The sequence below is a fragment of the Taudactylus pleione genome, unplaced genomic scaffold (assembly GCF_031769625.1).
Source record: "Taudactylus pleione unplaced genomic scaffold, aTauple2 ptg000372l, whole genome shotgun sequence".
In the NCBI taxonomy this organism is placed as follows: domain Eukaryota; kingdom Metazoa; phylum Chordata; class Amphibia; order Anura; family Myobatrachidae; genus Taudactylus; species Taudactylus pleione.
In genome coordinates, this window is record NW_028284773.1 from 10,487,869 (window position 1) to 10,508,859 (window position 20,991).

Consider the following 20,991-nt stretch of genomic DNA (forward strand, 5'->3'; position numbering starts at 1 on the left):
ATGAAACATACAATCCAATGAATACCAATCTCCGACCTATGTGCAATAAGTAGCTAAAAAGCATAGAACAATGGCCCTCGTTAAGAGGCGCTCACAAAATGCGAGCACTCGTTCTGAATGTGGGCGGCCTTTTGAAGTGCGGCCTCCTGGCCTCTAGCTAAGCAGTGGGTTACCACCCACAGCTTTAGCGACCGACCAGGTTGATGGTCACGATGGTCAAGACCATCGCGACCATCGAGGCTTGCGACGAGACCCTAAGGTTGGGTCTCGGCAGCCGCTAGCCCCAGGGAGCTTCCTGCTCTGATCGAGCAGGAAGCTCCCCACTGACATCATTGCTGATGTCAGTGTGGTCGCCCACAAAATGGCAGGCGTTCCTTAAGAACACCTCCGTTTGTGAAACCACCCCCCCGCCATGCCTACAAAACGGGGCAAGCTGTCGATCAACATCGACAGCCGCCCCTTTTGTAGTGAGCTCCGGATCGAGAGAATTTCTCTCTCGCTCCGGGGCTTGCGCACGCGCAGTGCAGCTGCTGCTCGTGTGCAGGGCCTAAACCTCGACCCGCTTGCGAGCGCTCAGTGCTTGCAAGCGGGTCTGAATGAGGTCCAATATCTCCTATATTAGTGTTCAACCTGGTGTTAAGATATATCTTAATAAAACGAAACACTGTAGCAATCACTGGCAACAAGTAAGGATCCTCTGATCAGTCTAAAAGTAACAGATATGCCTTCTAGAATCCGTGCTTTTTAGCTACTTACTGCACATAGGACGGAGATTGGTAATCATTGTATTGTATGTTTCATGTACCATATGTTTTATTCATGTTTATTAATCTTTAAATAAAAGAGCAATAATAGACTCATCAACTGTGTCAGTTTGAGCGCTCCACTTTCTTATATTTTATCTTTTGACTGTGGGGTATAGAACCATCTAGTGAGCTGCCCCAGATACAGCTGATATTGGGATCATTTGACAACACACCTTGTGTTTTTTGTATTTCAATTTACATAAATGCTGTAAAAACATCAAACAATGATAAATCATATATTTAATGTATTGGTTTTGTTCACTTGCCTGCGTTATTATACTGAGCATCATTAAATGGAAATACAGCTCAGGATGCAATGCTTTAGCAATCAAATATAGTTTAAGTTTCCATAATGATGTTGAAGAACTCTGTACTGTTTATGTCTATGCATATTCACTGTTATTTTATAACATTGATAAAAGGTTATGCACAAAATCCATAGCAGCCAATTTGATTTCATTGTCTAATTTGCACTAGCAATATAAAAGGCAACTGCTGATTGGCTGCTGAGGATTTAATACAGATATTCGCAATGTTAGGAAATAACTCTTACTGACATCTATTCCTAGGCTTGTGTGTCTTCAGTTTATGGGATATTAAGGTTTTCATTTTTTTCCCCCTATATGTATTTGTGCAGCCTTGACTTGTCCAAGACACAGCCACTACACCGACTGTTCATCTCTCTGCCCATCCACCTGCACTAACATCTATGCCCCAGACGTTTGTGACAAACCATCTACCTGTACGGAAGGCTGTGCCTGCGATGATGGATACGTGCTTAGTGGTGACCAGTGTGTGTCACTCAAATCATGCGGCTGCAGAGATTCCAATGATAACTACTACAATGTAAGTAAAGCCCTAAATGCTATAGGAGTTTTGTTGCATAAAATATAGATTTATTATTAGATTATTCGGGTAATTGACAGAAATGTAAATTCACTAATTGAATCAACTACAGTATATAAAAACCATCTTTGGGAGAATGGTCAATAAATCCCATCTGTTCACTGTTACAAAGATTTATTTAGCAGTGACAAAAGGAGCACTGAGTCTGAGTATATAGGACAAAACTTATTAAACAAAATAAACAAAAAAATCACTGATCTGTATTTATGTGTTTACATCAGGTCATATGATATGCATATAATGCAGATATAGTAATCAAGTGTCTGAAACAATCTGGAAAATATTTGACTGCAATTACGCTCACATGATTACAGCTATTAATGGTTCTTACGGGATCTGGTCAAAATCCCGACAGTTGGGACGCTGGCACTTAGAATGCCGGTGCCGGAATCCCAACACATGTCAGTATTCCAGCACCAGCATCCCAACTGCCGGCATTACAAAGGTAAGTACTGCAGTTAGGGGGATTGTTAGGGTTAGGCACTAAGGGGAGGGTTAGGATTAGCCACTAAGGTGGGAAGGTTAGGTTTAGGGTCCGAGAGGGGGAGGTTAGGTTTAGGCACCCGGGAGTGAGGATTAGGGTTTGGGGTAGGGAGAGGGGGAGAGTTAGGATACTGACCGACAAGTGTTTGTATCCTAAACCTGTCGGGATGCCCGGCATCAGGATTCAGACCATTGGGATCCTGAGCACCGCCATCCAGTACCTAACAGTTTTCCATTCCACTGTGCATTTGTGAACCAGCTTACAAGCATAAGGTGTGCAAAGCACATGGGTCCCTGGATAAGGTGGGCCCGCACCACATATCCTGCATACTTACCTTGTGCTGGCAAGCGGCACCCTCTTCCTCCGTTGCACCATCTACCCAGTGACATCTTCGGGAATAACGTCCCACGCAGTGAAAGCAGTTCAGTTAACTCTTAAAGCGTCTGCCTTATGGTTTAAGGTCAACCTTGATAATTTCTCAATTTTTTGAAAATGTATCCTAAAAAATAGCTTTTAAACTTTTTTCGTCTTTATTGAATTGTTTCTTGTTATGTTAGTGAGTAGGATCAGTGAAATTATGTGTTTTATACTGTGTGTTTCCTAGAATGAAGAGACCTGGATTACTCCACATTGTACTCAGAAATGTCAGTGCAAGGGCGGCAACAATATCATTTGCAAACCACATAGCTGTCCTCATGGAATCTGTAGTTTGAACAAGAATGGCAAATACAATTGCAAACCCACAGGTGAGTTTATGCAATGGAAGCGATGTTTAAGGGACAGTATTATTAAAATAACCTATAATTTATACTATATATAACAACTTACTATAAAGAGTACAGTATATAGCTTTTATCTTCTATGCAACTTCACGTAGAAGTTTCAATTCTAGTTCTTTTATGGTGAGTAGCTTCTACAGCAGGGATGTCAAACTCGCAGCCCGCGGGCCAAATGCGGCCCAAAGAAGCTATTTATGTGGCCCAACCATGTGGGCCCAAATACATATATTATGCGGCCCAGTCACCCCTGCCGCGATCGGAGCTCAGCTCCGATCGCAGCAGGAGTGACTGGGCCACATAATATTTGTGTTTGAACGCTGGTCTCTGAAGTGATCAGAGAAGCCTCTGATCACTTCAGAGGCAAGCGTTCCCAGAGATGCAGTTCGCGGGTGCGCGGATGACGTCATGACGTCACCCGCTATGTGAGCGGCCTGCCCTGCTGGATGTAGTTAGATCCAGTGAGCGACAGGCGTCTACACGGGAGCAGTAAGAGGTAAGTAAGATAGAGGTAAGTGGGGTCTATTCTATACTGGGAGGGGGCACAGCATAAGGGGCCTTACTGGTGGCACTAAATAAGGGGCATTACTGGGGGGCACAAAATAAGGGGCATTACTGGGGCTGTTCATAAAAGTGCATTACTGGGGGCTCTGCATAAGGGGCATTAATGGGGACACTACTAAGGGCATTACTGAGGACTTTGCATAAAGGGGCATTACTGGGTGCTCTGAATAAGGGGCATTAATGGGGGCACAACTTAAGGGGCTTTACTGGGGGCTCTGCATAAGAGGCATTACTGGGGGCACTGCATAAAAGGGCATTACTGGGGGCTCTGCATAAGGGACATTACTGGGGGCACAACAACATAAGGGGCATTACTGGGACCTCTGCATAAGGGGCACTACTAAGGACATTACTGGGGCACTGCATACTGGGCACTACTAGGGCACAAATTCAGGGGGCATTGCAAAAGGAGCTATAATACAGGGTAGAATTGCATAAGGGGCACTGCATTGGTTTTTATAATAAACCTTGCAACATTTCATATGACTTTTTTTTGTTGTTGCGGCCCACTCACTCGTAGACCTGACCTTGAAAATTCGGCCGGGTTGATATTTTGAGTTTGACATGCCTGATCTACAGTGTGACAGTTTTGCAAAACAAACTTAAAATACCGAGCTGTGGTATTCACTGATTTACTGTTCAACTATGTACATGTGTAATTCTCTGCAAAGCTGAAAATACAGTACTGTAGTGATGATTTTACAACTAAATGCTTATTTTACCTGAATTTGAATGAGGATGCAGGGTTTTATTGTTCCAAAGTGCAACCTGACTACCAGTGTGATAATTGTTACCATTTCCCCCTCTGATAACCACATCCACGGTCAGTCTGGCCATCTGGCAATTCTGGAAAATGCCAAGGGTTGATGGCCTGATTGGCTGGTTCAGCCATCTGGAGGTATGTTTAGACACGGCATGACTCATTGCACGCCCCAGTGATGCATGACCACACCCCCTTTTCCACGTGAGCGCCTCATGCATGCATTCACAGGAAGAATGCCGGGGCCTATTTTAAGCCCTAGTCCGTCCCTGACCACGTCTACATACTTATATTGCTCAGTCCTATTATGACAGTGGGCTCCCAATGTAAATTTTGCACTGGATACCAGAAACTCCTACACCATTACTGGACTGTTTTTTCATGCCTCATTTTACTGCACTTTCATATTGTATGATGGCCAGTAAATATTCCGTAAAGTTTTGCTATAGTTTTTATGTTACTGAAATATTATGTAAATTTACTTGCAAAAATATGCATTTCTCAAGTTAGATCAGGTGAGTAAGAGGCTACCTACTTATGACAGGTGATTTAAAATCTATGAAGGTACTGTATCAAAGTAATACCACTTGTAGATTTTTTGTTTCTAAATAAACTGTTTTTATTAGACTTTATGCATAAACAACTAAATAAAAAATAAAATACAAGAAAACTTACAACACGTCACAATGTAGTTGCCACTCTTCTTCAGACTAATCGTTAGGAAGTATAACATCCTTTATATCATACATTAATAATAACCTGTCACTAGATAAATATAAATTTCTATTTTTTTTTTAAATTTCACCAAAAACGTAACTCTGGAATAAGATATTACTTGGGAAGTTGACAAGGTAAATTGTTAGACACATTTTACTGCAGTTTCTAATCACATGTGTCTGTTGCAGGGTTTTCAAAGTGCACGATTGCAGGTGACCCACACTATCGCACTTTCGACGGACTTTCCCACCATTTCCAGGGAAAGCAGGCATATATGCTAACACGAACAATCTCTTCTTTACCGGATTACATGGAACCAGTTATAATTGAAAGCAAAAATGAGGCCATGTTCTTCAACAGTAAATTTAGCTTACTGAAAGAGCTCCAAATCGAGGTTTACAACCATATTATATCATTCAGACAAAATAAGATACTAGTGGTAAGTCTTATAAAGAAATGTATGTAAATTGGAGAAATGCTGTTTTTTGAGTTGGTGCTGGTTTTATGTTGGTGCTGGTTTATGTGTAGGAGCTGGTTTATGTGTTGGAGCTGGTTTATGTATTAGAGCTGGTTCATGAGTTGGAACTGGATTGACCCAGAGTGGGTGCTACTATTAGGTAGCAACAATTATTTTGGGGTGAGCGTTTTGGCGTGAGGCCCCGGAGTTGCTCTGGCTGGGCCTTTTTCATGGCATCACCACTTAATTCACATAGATATTTTTTCATCACTTTTATATTTGATTGTCTATTATTTATGTAATTTTAACTAATTCTCATTATATTAACACTTATTGATTTATCTTTACACATCTATACTTTACACTTCGCTATCACCTTTTTTCCCTTTTTCGTGTGATGCCCTGGGGATGGTCCTTGGCTAGATTCTTTTGGGGTCCCCTGTATTTTTGTTGATATTGCTGCAGTGTGCTGGAGGGCAAATCCCTTTTTTTTCTGTAGTTCAGTGTAAACCCCTTTACAAGCACCTGTGCAATGTCATTAAGCTGATGTGAGCGACCACTATACTTTTTGTTTGTGGATCTGGATTATGTTTTGCAGCTGGTTTATGTGTTTGTGCTGGTTTATGTTTTACAGCTGGTTTATGTGTTGGTGCAGGTTTCTACTTTGATGGGGGGATGCTGTGTAGCACTGGGGCTGGTTGAGGATTTTGTCTGAGGAGGAGGGGGCACTGCTGGGTTTTTTGTGTGTATTTCATTTACAGTGTGCTGTTTATGGAAAACATCTCTTAATTACTTATCTATTTACTACTCTTTAAACTGTGCTATTCTTGTAGTACCATAACCCCAACACCAAGACTTTTAGAGAGCTATATTATCATTGTGGGAGCAGCCTATTTTGAATATGATGTTTGAGCAGCAGTGTTCCAGCGATAGATTATTGCTCGTTACTCCTGCCTTGTAAATAGGGTTGAACTCTCAGTGGGAAACAAATTGTTCATCTAATAAATGGTGAATTTGAAGACATTTACAAATTATTGTGACAAACATTTGAAATTTAACCAAATTTAGAATCAACTAAAACTATCATCCCTCACTTTATCTATGGATGTATTCAAAAAGATAAGCCAACATATCAAAATGCACAGGGAATATACATTTGGACATGAGGAACTGCTGTTTGTTATATATAATGTAGAATTTATATTAGCACTGGTGATTTTGACAATGTTTAGGTCACAATGTTTCATTTCTTAAATTTTTTACTAGCTAAATGGAGTAAGAACAGTGCCCCCTGTACGTCCACATGAAGGAATCAATATTTACCAGAGGCCAACAAGGATCTACCTGGAAACTGACTTTGGTCTTTCCATCAGTTTTGATGGCTCTCAAAATGCAGGTATGTTGTAAGACCAATAGCTATTATTATTATTATTATTATTATTACCAGTTATTTATATAGCACACACATATTCCGCAGCGCTTTACAGAGAATATTCGGCCATTCACAGCCATCCCTGCCCCAGTGGAGCTTTCAATCTATATTCCCTGACACATGCACACAAACATACACACTAGGAGTAATTTTGTTAGCAGCCAATTAACCTACCAGTATATTTTTGGAGTGTGGGAGGAAACCGGAGTACCCGGGGGAAACCCACGCAAGCACAGGGAGAATATACAAACTCCACACTGTTAGGGCCGTAGTGGGTATCGAACCAACGACCTCAGTGCTGTGAGGCAGTAACGCTAACACTAATAGCTATGAAACTTAAATTAAATACTAACAATTTAATACAGTGCACTGTTGTTTAAAATATGCAGATTTTCTCTCACCATCATGCTTTGGTAGGATTACAGTTTTAATTAACTGCGATATTTAGAGCTTCCATGTTTTTAAAGTAAAAGTTTATGTTCATGGTTCATTTCAGAGTGTCCGAATTTCTCAGTTCATATGTGGCATAGTTTATTTTAGGATGCATGCTCCCGCAGGTAGTATCTTGTTGGCGAATAACATGCCGGCCCAAATGTCATAGCTTTCGATTTGTGACATGAATGAGTTTTAAAGCTAAAGGCAATTTTCTTAAAAAATTAAGAAAATCGCCACTTCCAATTGCCAAAATCTTGGCACGTGCCACACATCATAGGCTATTGCGTTTGGGATGCTGCCTACCTTAAAAAACAAAACATATAAACAGGAGCAAATAGAGACCAGCAGACATCACTTATTTATGCTTGCTATTGCTAACAAAGGCCCTCATTCAGAGCCGCTCGCTAGCGGCAGTAAGCTCGTTCCGAGCGATGCTCGCACATCTGCGCATGCGTACGGTTTTTAGTACGCATGCGCGAACCAGTCAGTGCGGCCGAAAATCGTTTGTACGCTATATAGCGAGTGCCTGCTATTTTGAGTGACAGAATGAGGCGTATGTGGGTGGTAACAGGGGAAGGTGCTTGAAAACGGGGGAGTGGAATTCGAACGCAGGCGTGCTTAAAGGTCAAAACGGGCGTTTTAAGGGAGTGCATAATTAATACAGCAGCGTCATTGACCACGTCACTTGGTTTTTATTAACTCAGAACTGCTCGCAAAATTGCGGTTGAAAAAACCAACCACAAGAATAGCGAGCAGTTCATACGCTGTACGATGTACTCGATTAATCTAATAAATAGCGGACATGACGTATGGTGCGAGCGGCCAGGGGGCGTTTTTATCAAATAAACGAGCATATGTTTTGCTCGCTCGTTCAGACTTAGAGGTGTGAACAGACTGCAATTTGCGAACGGATCATTTGAATAGCCACGCCTTGTTTTTGAACGAACGACCGCAAATAGCGAATGGCTCTGAATCAGGCCCAAAGTGTGTTTTAAAACTGGCAAAATTTTGAGGGAGCAGGCAGAATGTTGTGGAAAATAGAGTTCAAAACACCAAGTAAGTAATCTCTGGGGAACAGGTTTAATTTAGTATATTGCCCAAATCTGAATTTCCAGTTAATTTTCATCAACCATGCTAGTGTTATTTCCTCCTCTGCCTCGTGCTCCTCTGTTAGTTCATATTAAGTTTGCTGCCCTCCTTAATAAACAGAAAGGTGTTTTTTTTATCTAAATATTTGCATTTTTAATTATTGTGTTTCAAATCCACAACACCCACAACTATGCCAAGCTTTAAAGTTCTTCTCTTTAAAAGCAGAACCCATTTATGTACTAACCTCACACAGTATTTATATTACTTTCGGATGCAGCCATTTGCCTTGAGGTTTGCCCTTTTAAACCTCCTAAACCCTGTAACTGCATAAAGAGTAATATCAGTTCTTATTAGCAAAGTTATTCACTGTCTAACCCCCTGGTCTAAACTTTACACATTTTTACAGTTTAGACCAGGGGCTCCCAACCACGTTCCTCAAGGCACTCCAACAGTCCAGGATTTAAGGATAGCCATACTTAAGCACAGGTGTCTTAATTAGTACCTTAGTTATTTTGATTTAATCATCTGTGCTCAAGCATGGATATCTCTGAAACCTAGACTGTTATACCCCTTTTACACCGGAGCTAAAACCCGGGTTTTTGAAGGGGTAACCCGGGCAGCTCCCTGGTGTAAAAGGGAAGAGGGTTGGATCGCCGGGTCGAGTGACCCGGCAATCCAAACCAGGTAACCAGCAGGGTTTAACACGGGCGTAGCCCATGAAACCCTGCTGTGAGAACAGCGCACTCAGGGTCACGATGACCTGGAGTGCTCTGCTAGCAGGGCGATTGGTCCGGCTTCAGTGGCGCTTGGAGATGACGTCATTTCCAAGCGACCGCTTTCACTCCGGAAAAGCCGGGTCTATGCAGACCCGACTCCGGTGTGAGCGGCGTCGACTCAGGAATATCCTGAGTCAGCGCCGGCAAAATTCCGGGTCTGATGCGGATAGGAACTTTGTTCCAACTCCGGGTCAGACCCGGAATTTAGGTGGAAAAGGGGTATTAGTGTGCCTTGAGGACCGAGGTTGGGAAACACTGGTTTAGACTGTGTACAGTGCATAACCTCCACTATAGGTGTAAATCAGTTCTTAGCATAAACTTTATATTAACCTTTCTCTTTGCACCTGTAGTGGAAGTGTACAGTATATAGACCTGTTTAGAAAATTCTGAGTTTAGGCAATCTCTGAGCAGGTGTAAAAGAAAAATCTATTTGCCTTCTTGCAGTATCCTAACAAATAAGAGCCACATCTCCAGGTATACAATTGGGAAACTGGCTGCCTTAATACCGGCAGCCGGCTTCCCGACTGTCATGTCACGGCGAGGGTGAAATGCCGGGCGTCTAGATGTAGACGCCTGACATTTCCCCGACGCTGGACGCCGCGAGTGGACAGCCGCGGGGGGGAGGGTTAGGGCACCCGGGGGGGACTTAGGGCTAGTCACCCCCCCGGGAGGGTTAGGGTTAGGCTAGGGGGAGGGAGGGTTAGGGTTAGGCACCCCCGGGGGGACGTAGGGACAGGCACCCCGCGGGGGACTTAGGTTTAGGCAGCAGGGAAGGGGGGGTTAGGGTTTGGCACTTAGAGGGGGGATTAGGGTTAGGCACTTGGGGGGAAGGTTAGGGTTAGGCACCCCTAAGGAGGGTTAGGGTGTTAGGTTAGTTCATACTTACCTTAGTGACGATCGGGATTTCCAGCGCTCTCGGCCTTCCGCTGCCGGGCTCTGCTCATCTGTCGGCCAGGCGCTGCCAGGAATCGAACCATGTGGTATTTAATACCGATTCCCATCTCCAAGCCCACATAGGACCCGATTCAGAGTTGTACGTTATTTGCATCATTGCTGTACACAGCGGCGATGCAAACTTATGCTAATGCTGCAGGAGGCGTGTTGTGTAAATAGACGCCTTCTGCCGGCTTCTGTGTTCCACTGCTGCGTCCAAAGACACAGTCATCACTGTGAACAGGATCACTTATGTGAACATCGGCCATCTAAATAACCCTCAGGTTACTTAAGAGGGCTGTGACATTCACGCAGCAGGGCTCAGTGAAGCTGCGGCAGAAGATGCAGACACTGGCCTGAGCTTACTCACCCCTATTTATTCATTCGCTGCCCACGCCGCCCCTTCCCCACCCCAAACGACAGCAGCATGTCAATCAACATAGATGAATGTGGAGCGCTGGTTTAAATAACCACACACATTATAATATAATTGCATATATCAAACAATAAAAGATATAAAAATATAAAAGATATTACAATCCAGTGCTATAATCTATTCAAGCTCTATAATCAGTCCCCAGACTCCTTTCTTAAATGAATAGCTCAAGAAAGTGATCAAATAGCAGCATGTAGAGATTGGTAGGTGGTCTTCTGTTAGTTCTGCGCCTGTTCTTTAATAGATGCACATATGAGCATATTAACCCCAGATAACAGTCAAAACCTTCGGTATGCAGCACAATATACTGGACTTGATCCACTTGTTATGTCAAAGATTGGGACATAGAAATACAGTTTCTTCAGAAGGAAGAAACCGGGGTTGCCATACCCGGAGAAATGCGTCAAGGACGGAGATTCTGATCAGCTCAACCCCTTCAGAATACCCCGCTTACAGACCTATCTGTTTTTGCACCTTGGTATTGCCAGGACGGAGATAGCTCTACACCGATTCTGCTCAGTGCTACTCCACTGGAGACATCAATGGTCCCGTCACTACTCTCTCACTCACTGTGCCACGAGTGACCATACCGGATTGCTCAGCAGACTCAAAACTTGTCTGCACTCCCGCTGACGAGCAGTCGAGAGCATGTCTGCATGAGACTTCTATCAGTGAGTACACAATATAAATCACCTACTCCACACTGTATTTCTATGTCCAAATCTTTGACATAACAAGTGGATCAAGTCCAGTATATTGTGCTGCATACCGAAGGTTTTGACTGTTATCTGGGGTTAATATGCTCAAATGTGCATCTATTAAAGAACAGGCACAGAACTAACAGAAGACCACCTACCAATCTCTACATGCTGCTATTGGGTCACTTTCTTGAGCTATTCATTTAAGAAAGGAGTCTGGGAACTGATTATAGAGCTTGAATAGATTATAGCACTGGATTGTATAATCTTTTATATTTTTATATCTTTTATTGTTTGATGTATGCAATTATATTATATAATACATTTATTGTCATTATGATTTGTGTGGTTATTTAAACCAACGCTCCACATTTATCTATGTTCTATTGACCTTTTAGCAGGTAGCAGATCCTGCTGTGGGAGCTGCTAGTTTATAACCCAATATATTAACTGTTTGAGGAGCGCACCTATATATTTTCTTTATATTATCAGCATGTCAATCAGTGGCGCAAGTTCATCCCAGACGCCCGGAGGCAAGTTATAATTTGGTGCCCCCGTCACAGCCACTGACACTGTAATGTAGCTTTTGCAATCAGATACACCTGCAGTTGCACACAGAACATAGGTATGCCATGGAGGAGTATGACAGAGAGTTATGGGTGTGGGAGGCACCAGACGTGTCACACTGACAAAAGAGGCTACATCAATGAGTAGGGACAGGCTATAGATAGACGGAAGCTGCAGCAGATGCTATGACATGGTGCTCTCCACTAGTGTATGGTGGCTTCTCAGGTGCCGGGAAGAGGTGCCATGTATTGTGTGGCTATGACAGTACACTCTGGGTACCTAGTTACAGCCCTAAGTGGGGTGAATATATTGTGGGCAATGGAGGAGGTGCCCCTTCAGTGCTGGAGCCCGGCGGCAGGTGCCTCCATTGTCTCCCATAGTTCTGCCCCTGATGTCAATCATGCTGCGGCTTAGGGGGCACTATGACTGTCATCGCAGACACTGATTGGCACATGCACAGTACAGATCCTGCGCATGCGCTGGTCACGAAACATTGCAGTTGTACAAAAAGTGTTTTCATACAACTCAGAATCAGGACTTTGGTTAGCTCCACTTTCACTATTGCTATTTCTGTGCATAAATGAAATCACTTTAGTTAAGCTTGCAGCCCTTCTCAATCCACGTGTCATGCAGTCTGGCCCTTACTATAAAGGCCGGCACATTGGTGCAAGAGCGCACCTTTAAGTGAATGGTATCACAAACACAAATAAGTGATTGCTGCAAAGCTGTGTACTTCCCAATTATAAGCTTCTCTCTCATAACTACTATGGTAATATGGTACAAATGGGATTGTCTTGGGAAAATCTAATCAAGAAACTAAATACTACTAAGTTTTAATGTGAGAACTTTGCTTGAGGGATTTTATTTAGTTTTGCTAAACTGTTCTAACCTTGTGCTTATCTGTTACTTTATACAAGAAATCATTATGCCAACTACATACAGAGATGTGCTTGAAGGGCTTTGTGGAAATTTTGATGGGCGCGTCTCCAATGATTTTACCAGTCCTGCTGGAATAATTATCAGGGATGTTGAATCTTTTGGTGAAAGTTGGAATATCAGGTCACTATCACGAAGTTCCAGATTTAGGTAAGTTCGGGCTGTAGTGCCATAACTGTATATGATGTGCTATGAAATGAACCTCATATGTATTTTTTTGCCAGTATGCAAAATGCAACAATCTTTGTAAATTATAATTTTCCAACTCATAAATAAGTTAATAAATAATTTTAGCTCTTCACTGAATAAACCTAATAGCTAGATGTCTCTGTATGATTATAGAAACTGTAACATCTTCTTATATAGCTCCAAAGCTGTAACATTTTTCATCAAACTTATTTTTATGGTTTCTTTTAAACAATGTGCATTACTGTATGTATTTCAATCTGTCAGGCAAAAAACATACATTAATAGCGCTGTAACGTTTTGACAGGATGACAAGTATTGCAGAAGAGTATTTTCAATTGTTTTGCCACTATTTATATTAATATAAAAAACGGCTTTACCTTATGTCTAATATAAACTGATTATAGGAACTTATGTTTTTTTTTTGCAGACGTGACACTGTGCTAGCATTGCAAGAAGAGGATGTTGTATTAAACACAGGAGACAACCTACAATGCTCATCGAGTGGCCTCACATTTGTCAACAGCTCTTCATTCTGTGGTGTCATGAGGGAGCGCAGTGGGCCATTTAGTAACTGTCAGTCATTTGTGTCCCCTGATACTTTTATTGTGTAAGTCCTTATTCTTATAAATAAACAAAGCTATGAAGGCTAAGGATATCTAATATTTCTGTTATAACAATAAAACTAGATATACACTGTTCACCATAAATTAAAAAAAATCTATGATATATGTGATCAATAGTTAATGTTTACCTTACTTATATTTTTAGCTTTTTTGTTTACAACCACATTAATTTACTGTGAAGTGGAACTGTGCTGATCATGCTGTTTTCTTTGTCATTTAAAGGGACTGTCTCTTTGACACATGTGCAGAGTTTGCCAGTAAGGAATTTCTCTGCATAAACATAGAGCAGTATGCACTGGCCTGCCAGCAAAATGGCTCTGCGGTTGATGGCTGGAGGGAAAACACTGACTGTGGTAAGCACTAAGGAGTTTTTTTTTTAAACCTTCACCAATATTCCTCATATCCCCCCAGCTACTTTCTATTTTAACTGTATGGTAAGTTTGGTAGAAAAGTATATAAACATTCCAGACATTGACTTGGCTCATTTTGAATTTTCGAAACAGCTATGCCCTGCCCTGCTAACAGCACTTACAGAGAATGCATGAACGCCTGCCCTGCATCTTGTAGCAACATGGCGTCGGAGTCTGAGTGTGAAGCACCATGCTATGAAGGATGCGAGTGTGATGACGGATTAGTTCTTAGTGGTTATGATTGTGTTCCATATAAAGATTGTGGATGCACCTACCTCAACATATACTACCAGGTAAAACTACGGATAATTACATGTAGGGGCACAGATGGCAGCTGAGCTGGGGATAGTAACAGGAGAAGGGGCAACCAAGATGATTAGGGAGAAGTCCCTGTACATAAGTTCTGTGCACTGCACTGTGGGAATTAAAGTCTTATAGTGGTCAGTTGTGCAATGTGACTCTGGCTCCCTACACAGATACTGTACTCTCATCACAAGTAAACTCAGTTCCAGCAGTGTTGGAGCAGTCCTGAACGGTCTCTCGGAAACCATTACGAGGCCAGAACAGTGACACTCTCCTCCCACATGTCATTCCCTGATACAATATTGGGACGGCAGTGCCCCACCTCCTGATGGCTACAGGAGCTTGGACGAATCATTACGGCTTCAGTAAATCTTGCGGCGCATGGACTGCACATAGCCATCCCCGGACAATCTGAGCTACACAGCTGGACACTAGGGGCGGAATTCAATTGATTACGCAGTCCGGATCTCCCGTCTAAAGTGACAGGAGATCACGGGCCGCCATTCAATTGCTGCTGTTCTTCGCGCTGATAGCGCCCATAGAGGTCAGGTTTAGCCGCGTAAAGCAGCTAAACCCGACCAAAGTGCTGGGCGCGATCGCGAAAAGTGATGTTTGGGCACCCAAACATGTCACTTTTCGCACATTTCAGCTCTCATCCCCCAGGGGCTGCGAGCTGAAATGTAGCGCTTGGCAGCTTATCGCGCCTGACAGGAGCATGAATAGAATAGCTCCGTCGGGCGTGATAGGGGATGAAAACAATTGAATTCCACCCTAGGAAAGAAGTAGATGGCCCAAAATGTCCCTTGGTGATCCAGTCCAGGGGGCGCATGCATTCCGGTTTTCAGTACCCTTCATTTTAGTTTTTTTACATGCATCCAATTCTGATTACAAGAATTGAAGACATAGTGCTGTCTATTTGTGAAAATCCTTCCAAAGTAACTTCCTGTAAAATATATAATAGTCTATAATTAAAGCCTTTCCTGGATTTAACTACAGGCTTAATGCCCAAGTTCAAGGACAATATTGTTAAATATATCCTCTCAGCTGTTTTATTTGCATCTGTACTTGCCAATACTGTATGTACTGTAGTGTAGGCTATGTGGTACTTGGGAATAAACACAGTAATGGGCATATTTCTTTGGAATTTTGCAGCTGATGTCTGAAGTTTTGAATGTTTTAGGTTTTTAGTAAGATGACATGTGGTTGGGTTTGGACATGTGTACAGCAATAGCAGAAATTAAATCATATTGCAACATTTAGCTTCTCTGTTCTAACCTGCACCTGTGTTCTGTTTCCAGATTGGAGATACCTTTATCACTGCAGATTGCTCACAGAACTGTAGTTGCTCCGAGGGCTCATTTGTAGTATGTGACAATATGGAGTGTACAGAAGGGAAACAATGTACTACATCAAATCAGATACGTGGGTGCTATATACGTAAGTGTCCTTGTTGAACAATTATATTACAAGAACCCAACCCAATATTAGATGAAAAGTCTCCATTGCAAAGTCACGGTAAACAGCAAAAAGAAGAGAAGCTACTTTATCATGCCACCTTACCTCAGCCACACCTGCATAGAAAGTACTCTATACACCTCTGGATAAATGAGATATGTTGGTGTGTTCCCATATACTGCATTTCTTTTCATTTTGTTCTGTTTATTATGCACCCTGCAGCTGGCCCTTGTCTGGAAAACCCTTGCGAGAATGGTGGTACCTGTAAGGAAGTGCCAGGAGCAACTAATTCCACCAGTGGCTTCCAATGCCTGTGCCCAAGCACCTACACTGGCACCTACTGTGAAGATGAAAAACAAAGTAAGTGACCATCATTGTTACCACAAATATATCGATAACTGTAAAGAGCCATTATATTATCTTTAACCAAATAAAAGTAGTAGTGAACTATGAATAATTGGAATGCTGTCTCATTGCTTAAACATCCACAAGATATTTTGTCCTCATTTTTGGAGTATATGCGCAGCCTTCTATAGCTGGGTGTTATCAGTGCAGCAGTGCTGGGTGCAGAGATGACAGGGCTGAATGCTATCAGATACTCTCTGCACTCCATCTGACTTTCACTTTACCCGGTGCTCTCTGTATCAGCTCACCCATCATTTTATTTTGGTTTACCTGCTCATCAGTAAGCAGCAAAGCTATATATATATATATATATATATATATATGTATACACATATAGTACATATATATATATATATATATATATATATATATATATAATGCCGTTTTTGAGATCCGAGCATATCCAAGTAAATCCGAATCCTCTGAGTGCCGCCTATTTCTGAACATTATATATGGGGGCAGAAGTGACCTCAGGAGGGCACATTGAGCAAGTATAATCTGGTGTATTACATACTGTACATACAAACACTTCTGGAAATGTACCCAATCTAGTCAACACAAATTCTATATAATACAACTCCTGAACTAGTAGAAGACAGACTACTTTGTACAATACATATAATATTATTGATTTCATTATTATTGTGTTTTTTTGATGTAGACATTCTCTATATACTGTACCTATTCACCTTAACATCTGCAAGAGCTAAATATGACTTCTGGTAGACAAATACCTAGTTAAAAACATTAAACAGTTACCATGAGTAATAACTAGTAACATTACACATTCTGTAGTCATTTTTTGTGTAAATATAATGACATTGTATTAATAAATGCATCTCTTCTCTGTTACAGTGGATAATAATACCATCTACATTGTGATTGGCGTCGTGGTCGCAGTCTTTGTTGTTAGCATGGTGTTTATATTTGTTGCATATTTCTACTTCAGATCCAGGTATGTGTACTTACTTATAGGACATAAAAAGATTCTTAAAAGCCAATACAAAAGTGTCAGTGTGACGCTGTGCAATGCATTGTGGGAGTAATATTTGCCTTTCAGCTGGAAAGATGTTTTTATTATAATTTGCAATTACGTGGACTAGGAAGTTGCTGAACAGAGTGACAGGGAACCCTAGATGTACAATATGATTATTTGCATCAAAATAAACTCAATTACATTGCTAATGCCCGGGATACACATTTATGAGTACTCTAAAAATGCTTAGTTTTATATATAGATAGGCTACCAAGTTCAGCCTCACAATAAATAACTCCCAAGTAATGTGCGCCTTGAACATAAACTAAAATAACAATAAAGATTGAGGGGCATATTCATCTACACTAATGTTTTTCAAGATCCTTTTTCCTTAATTTACCTTTCTCTTGTGTTCATTAACACACTTAACACAGGAGATATCTCTGATATCACCTGGTTAAGTCTGTCTGCATTAATTTCCACACTCCCTATACTTTAGTATGCGGATGTAGAAATTAGGCTATTCATCACATTACGAAAATTAAGCATTTTCAGAATTACGCCATTCTCAGATGGCGTACAGTCCCATTAAAGCTTCACAAGCAGCCGTTTATACGGCACCTTGAATAGCAGCAGGATATACATACCAGCTTTCAGCTTGTACAGGGCTCCTCCAGCTCCCTCCGTCACTCCCTTCTCCGGCTTAGGCTGCACAGTGTGTTCTCCCGGCTGCTACATGCTGCTGCTGGCGGGAAGCGTCTTCCCTCTGTTCCCCAGTTGGTACTTGCAATTTTTTACATTTTTGTACTTTTATTGTGAACTGAGACATGGAGCGCCATCTTTTTCACTCTTGTTTATATTCTTTAAACTTAGCCTTGACACAATTAATAAACACACAAAAACAATATGATGTTAAGAATTTCAAAAATTGATATAAAATAGTGAAAATTTAAGGATTAAGTAGATCAGATGTAAAGTAAAAAAAACTAAACTAAGAAAAGGATTCATAAAAGCAGCAGAGTGAAGCTTATTTCCAAATATTCAGGTCGATTGACGGAAGGAAGTTTTACACCAGTTTAGAAGACCTGAGTTCACTTTCAAAGAGCAGTCAGGGAACACAGGAGCTCATTCAGACCCTCTCGCTAGATGCGAACACTCGCTCGATGCGTATGCAAATCCAGCGCACGCCAGCAAGGCGAAAAAGGATGAAAAAGATATTAGATATGTTATTTTTACTAAAAATGACAAATAGGCAGTTTGTGACTGCTATAAATTAATAATATCAATGTGTGATTACTAAGATGTACTGGCAGGGCTGTAACTAGGGTAGTTCAGCCTGTGTCATGGAAATGATAATCATATTATGGAATTATAGTGATACGGACAATATCATACAGTCCTTATAGCAGTAAAGTGGCTGCTGTTCTTTAGAGGTCCAGATGGTGCATCAGGTGTAGTCAAACTGTAGAAGTAAAAAGAGCAGGGGAGAACTGTGGTACACATTTGGCAGCTTTATTAATAGGGGGTCTATTTACTAAGCAGTGTTTGGCTGGCACCTTATCACTTCCTTATCACTTTTCACTCTGTCTCCTAACACTGCTTAGTAAATAGACCCCTTTATCTGATAACGCTTTAAATACTACACTAATAGGCAGGTGATTAATAAGTTCTTGGTCCGTAGTAGTTAGTGACTCACACTGAACAGTATGGTTACATACCCTTTGAAACAGCTGTTATGCACAGTCAATAGCAACTGTGCTTTATGAAATACATTACTATTACCTTAAAGTACTAGTTGACTTTATACTTATATGGTGTCACAAGTTATGAAGTACTGTGCATAGGGGGACAAACATTGAACAAATTACAATATATGCACTTTTAACTGCTATACACAAGTATATGTATGTATATATATGTGTGTGTGTGTATATATATGTGTGTGTGTGTATATATATATATATATATATAATATATATATATATATATATATATATATATATATAAAAGTTTAGTCTGCCATTTTCACAATTACGTACAGAGGGCCTGATTCAGAGCCGGACGCTCTGACCAGAGCGCTCGCTCTGAATCAGGGCCCTCCTACCTCAACTTGGAGCAGCCTCATGGACGCTCGCATAGCTGTGGGTTACCACCCACAGCTATAGCGAGCGTCCATGATGATGGTCGCGATGGTCAAGACCATCGCGACCATCGGGCTTGCGACGAGACCCTTGCGGTAGGGTCTCGTTGCCGCAAGCCCTGGAGTGATTTTGGCTCTATCAGAGCCAAAATCACTCCCACTGACATCACTACTGATGTCAGTGGGGCCGGACTCAGACGGTAGACGTTCCCATGGCTCCGTCTGGCAGCCATGCCCCCGGCACGCCCACCAAAGGGGGCGTGCTGTAAGTCACCATCGACAGCACGCCCCCTTTGGTGCGAGACCCCGAGCGACGGATTCCCCGTCGCTCGCCGGGTCTCGTGCATGCGCACGACGGAGCTCCCTCCGTCGTGCACATGCGCACTTTGGCACCATCAACCCACTTGCGAGTGTACAGCGCTCGCGAGCAGGTCAGAATCAGGCCCAGAATACACAGGAGAGAGAGCCTTTCTTGCAAGAGCTTACATTCTAAATAGAATATGGATTGATACAGAGAGGGAGAGATTTCAAAGCAGGGGGGTGCAGAGGTTGGAGAGTTAGGGGTAGGGTTGAGGTAAGCTTGAGTTTTAAGGGTATATTAAAACGTTGGGATGTTTCATGCCGGTCTGATTGAGCATTCCAGTGGTTGGGAACATCTCGAGAAAGAACCTGGAGGTGGGTGTGGGAAGAAGTGATGAGGGAGGAGGTGAGGGAGTAGTCACTGGCACCACAAAGAAGGCAGAAAGGAGTTTGTGTGGAAATTAAGTTGGAGATGTAGCAAGAAGAAGAGTGCTTGATGGCTTTGTAGTTGAGTAAAAGGAGTTTGAATATGATTATGTTCGGTACAGGGAGTAGCAATACAAGAGGAAAATGAGCCAGGCGGCAGTGTAACAGCTAGACTGATAAGGTGTGAGGCAGGAGTAAAATGAAGGGTAATTACAGCATGCTTGCCAAACTTGAACTTAATAACCCTGGAAGAATCCCAGAGGGGGATTTATGCCCCCTCCCCTCCCACTGTACAAAGTTGCACCTCATGGCATACAATTAGGCAATTCTTGACAAGTCACTTGATAAAGTCCTCGGACTGCCCACTTCATACATATATATACATATATATATATATATATATATATATAAAATGCATAAATAAATAAATATATGTGTATATTAATCTATCCTTAATTGTATACATAACAGTTTGAAGATTAATGAGTCAGGCACTAACCATCATCACTTCTGCCTTCTTTTTCAAGGAAAAACAAAAACAGGTTCATTAATTCTACTGATTCCTCAGAAGATGGAAGTGACAGTTCCTCTGTGCGTTATACTTATACAGAGTCACCGGGTCAATTGAATTTGGCATTTAATGACAATGTAGGGGACAGTGGAGTTCATGCAACTAAAATGAGAGCCAAAGTAAATGTTAATGTAGAGAGTGAAGAACCTGGTGCTCGGGCTAATCCTGCATTTGAAGATGGTTATGTGAATCAAGAAGATAACTTGACTATATTTTAAATATTTTATACATAAATAAAAATTATTAATACATCCCATTTATTTTTTCATTATGATTCTACTTGCTTTAATGTATGTTAATAAAGCCACTTAAATGACATTGCCTTTTCCTTCAATACTCTGATTATTTTACAGGGATATTTGGACTCCTCTTGTATGTGCACATGTTACATGAATGTATTTTTGCACCTTTTCCAACCATA

General features: G+C 41.6%; 1 protein-coding gene across 1 annotated transcript in view; it reads left to right on the forward strand.

The window, feature by feature from the left end:
- LOC148508277 (IgGFc-binding protein-like) overlaps window positions 1-20,788 on the forward strand; it is a 175,951-nt gene extending 155,163 nt beyond the window's left edge. The window contains exons 87-98 of the mRNA XM_088444705.1: window positions 1,444-1,652; window positions 2,801-2,942; window positions 5,202-5,452; window positions 6,737-6,866; window positions 12,754-12,922; window positions 13,389-13,568; window positions 13,807-13,937; window positions 14,088-14,287; window positions 15,596-15,734; window positions 15,975-16,112; window positions 17,013-17,112; window positions 20,527-20,788. Coding sequence (XP_088300831.1) covers window positions 1,444-1,652; window positions 2,801-2,942; window positions 5,202-5,452; window positions 6,737-6,866; window positions 12,754-12,922; window positions 13,389-13,568; window positions 13,807-13,937; window positions 14,088-14,287; window positions 15,596-15,734; window positions 15,975-16,112; window positions 17,013-17,112; window positions 20,527-20,788 — 2,051 coding nt within the window. The remainder of the gene's footprint in view (window positions 1-1,443; window positions 1,653-2,800; window positions 2,943-5,201; window positions 5,453-6,736; window positions 6,867-12,753; window positions 12,923-13,388; window positions 13,569-13,806; window positions 13,938-14,087; window positions 14,288-15,595; window positions 15,735-15,974; window positions 16,113-17,012; window positions 17,113-20,526) is intronic.
- Window positions 20,789-20,991: the final 203 nt, after the last annotated feature.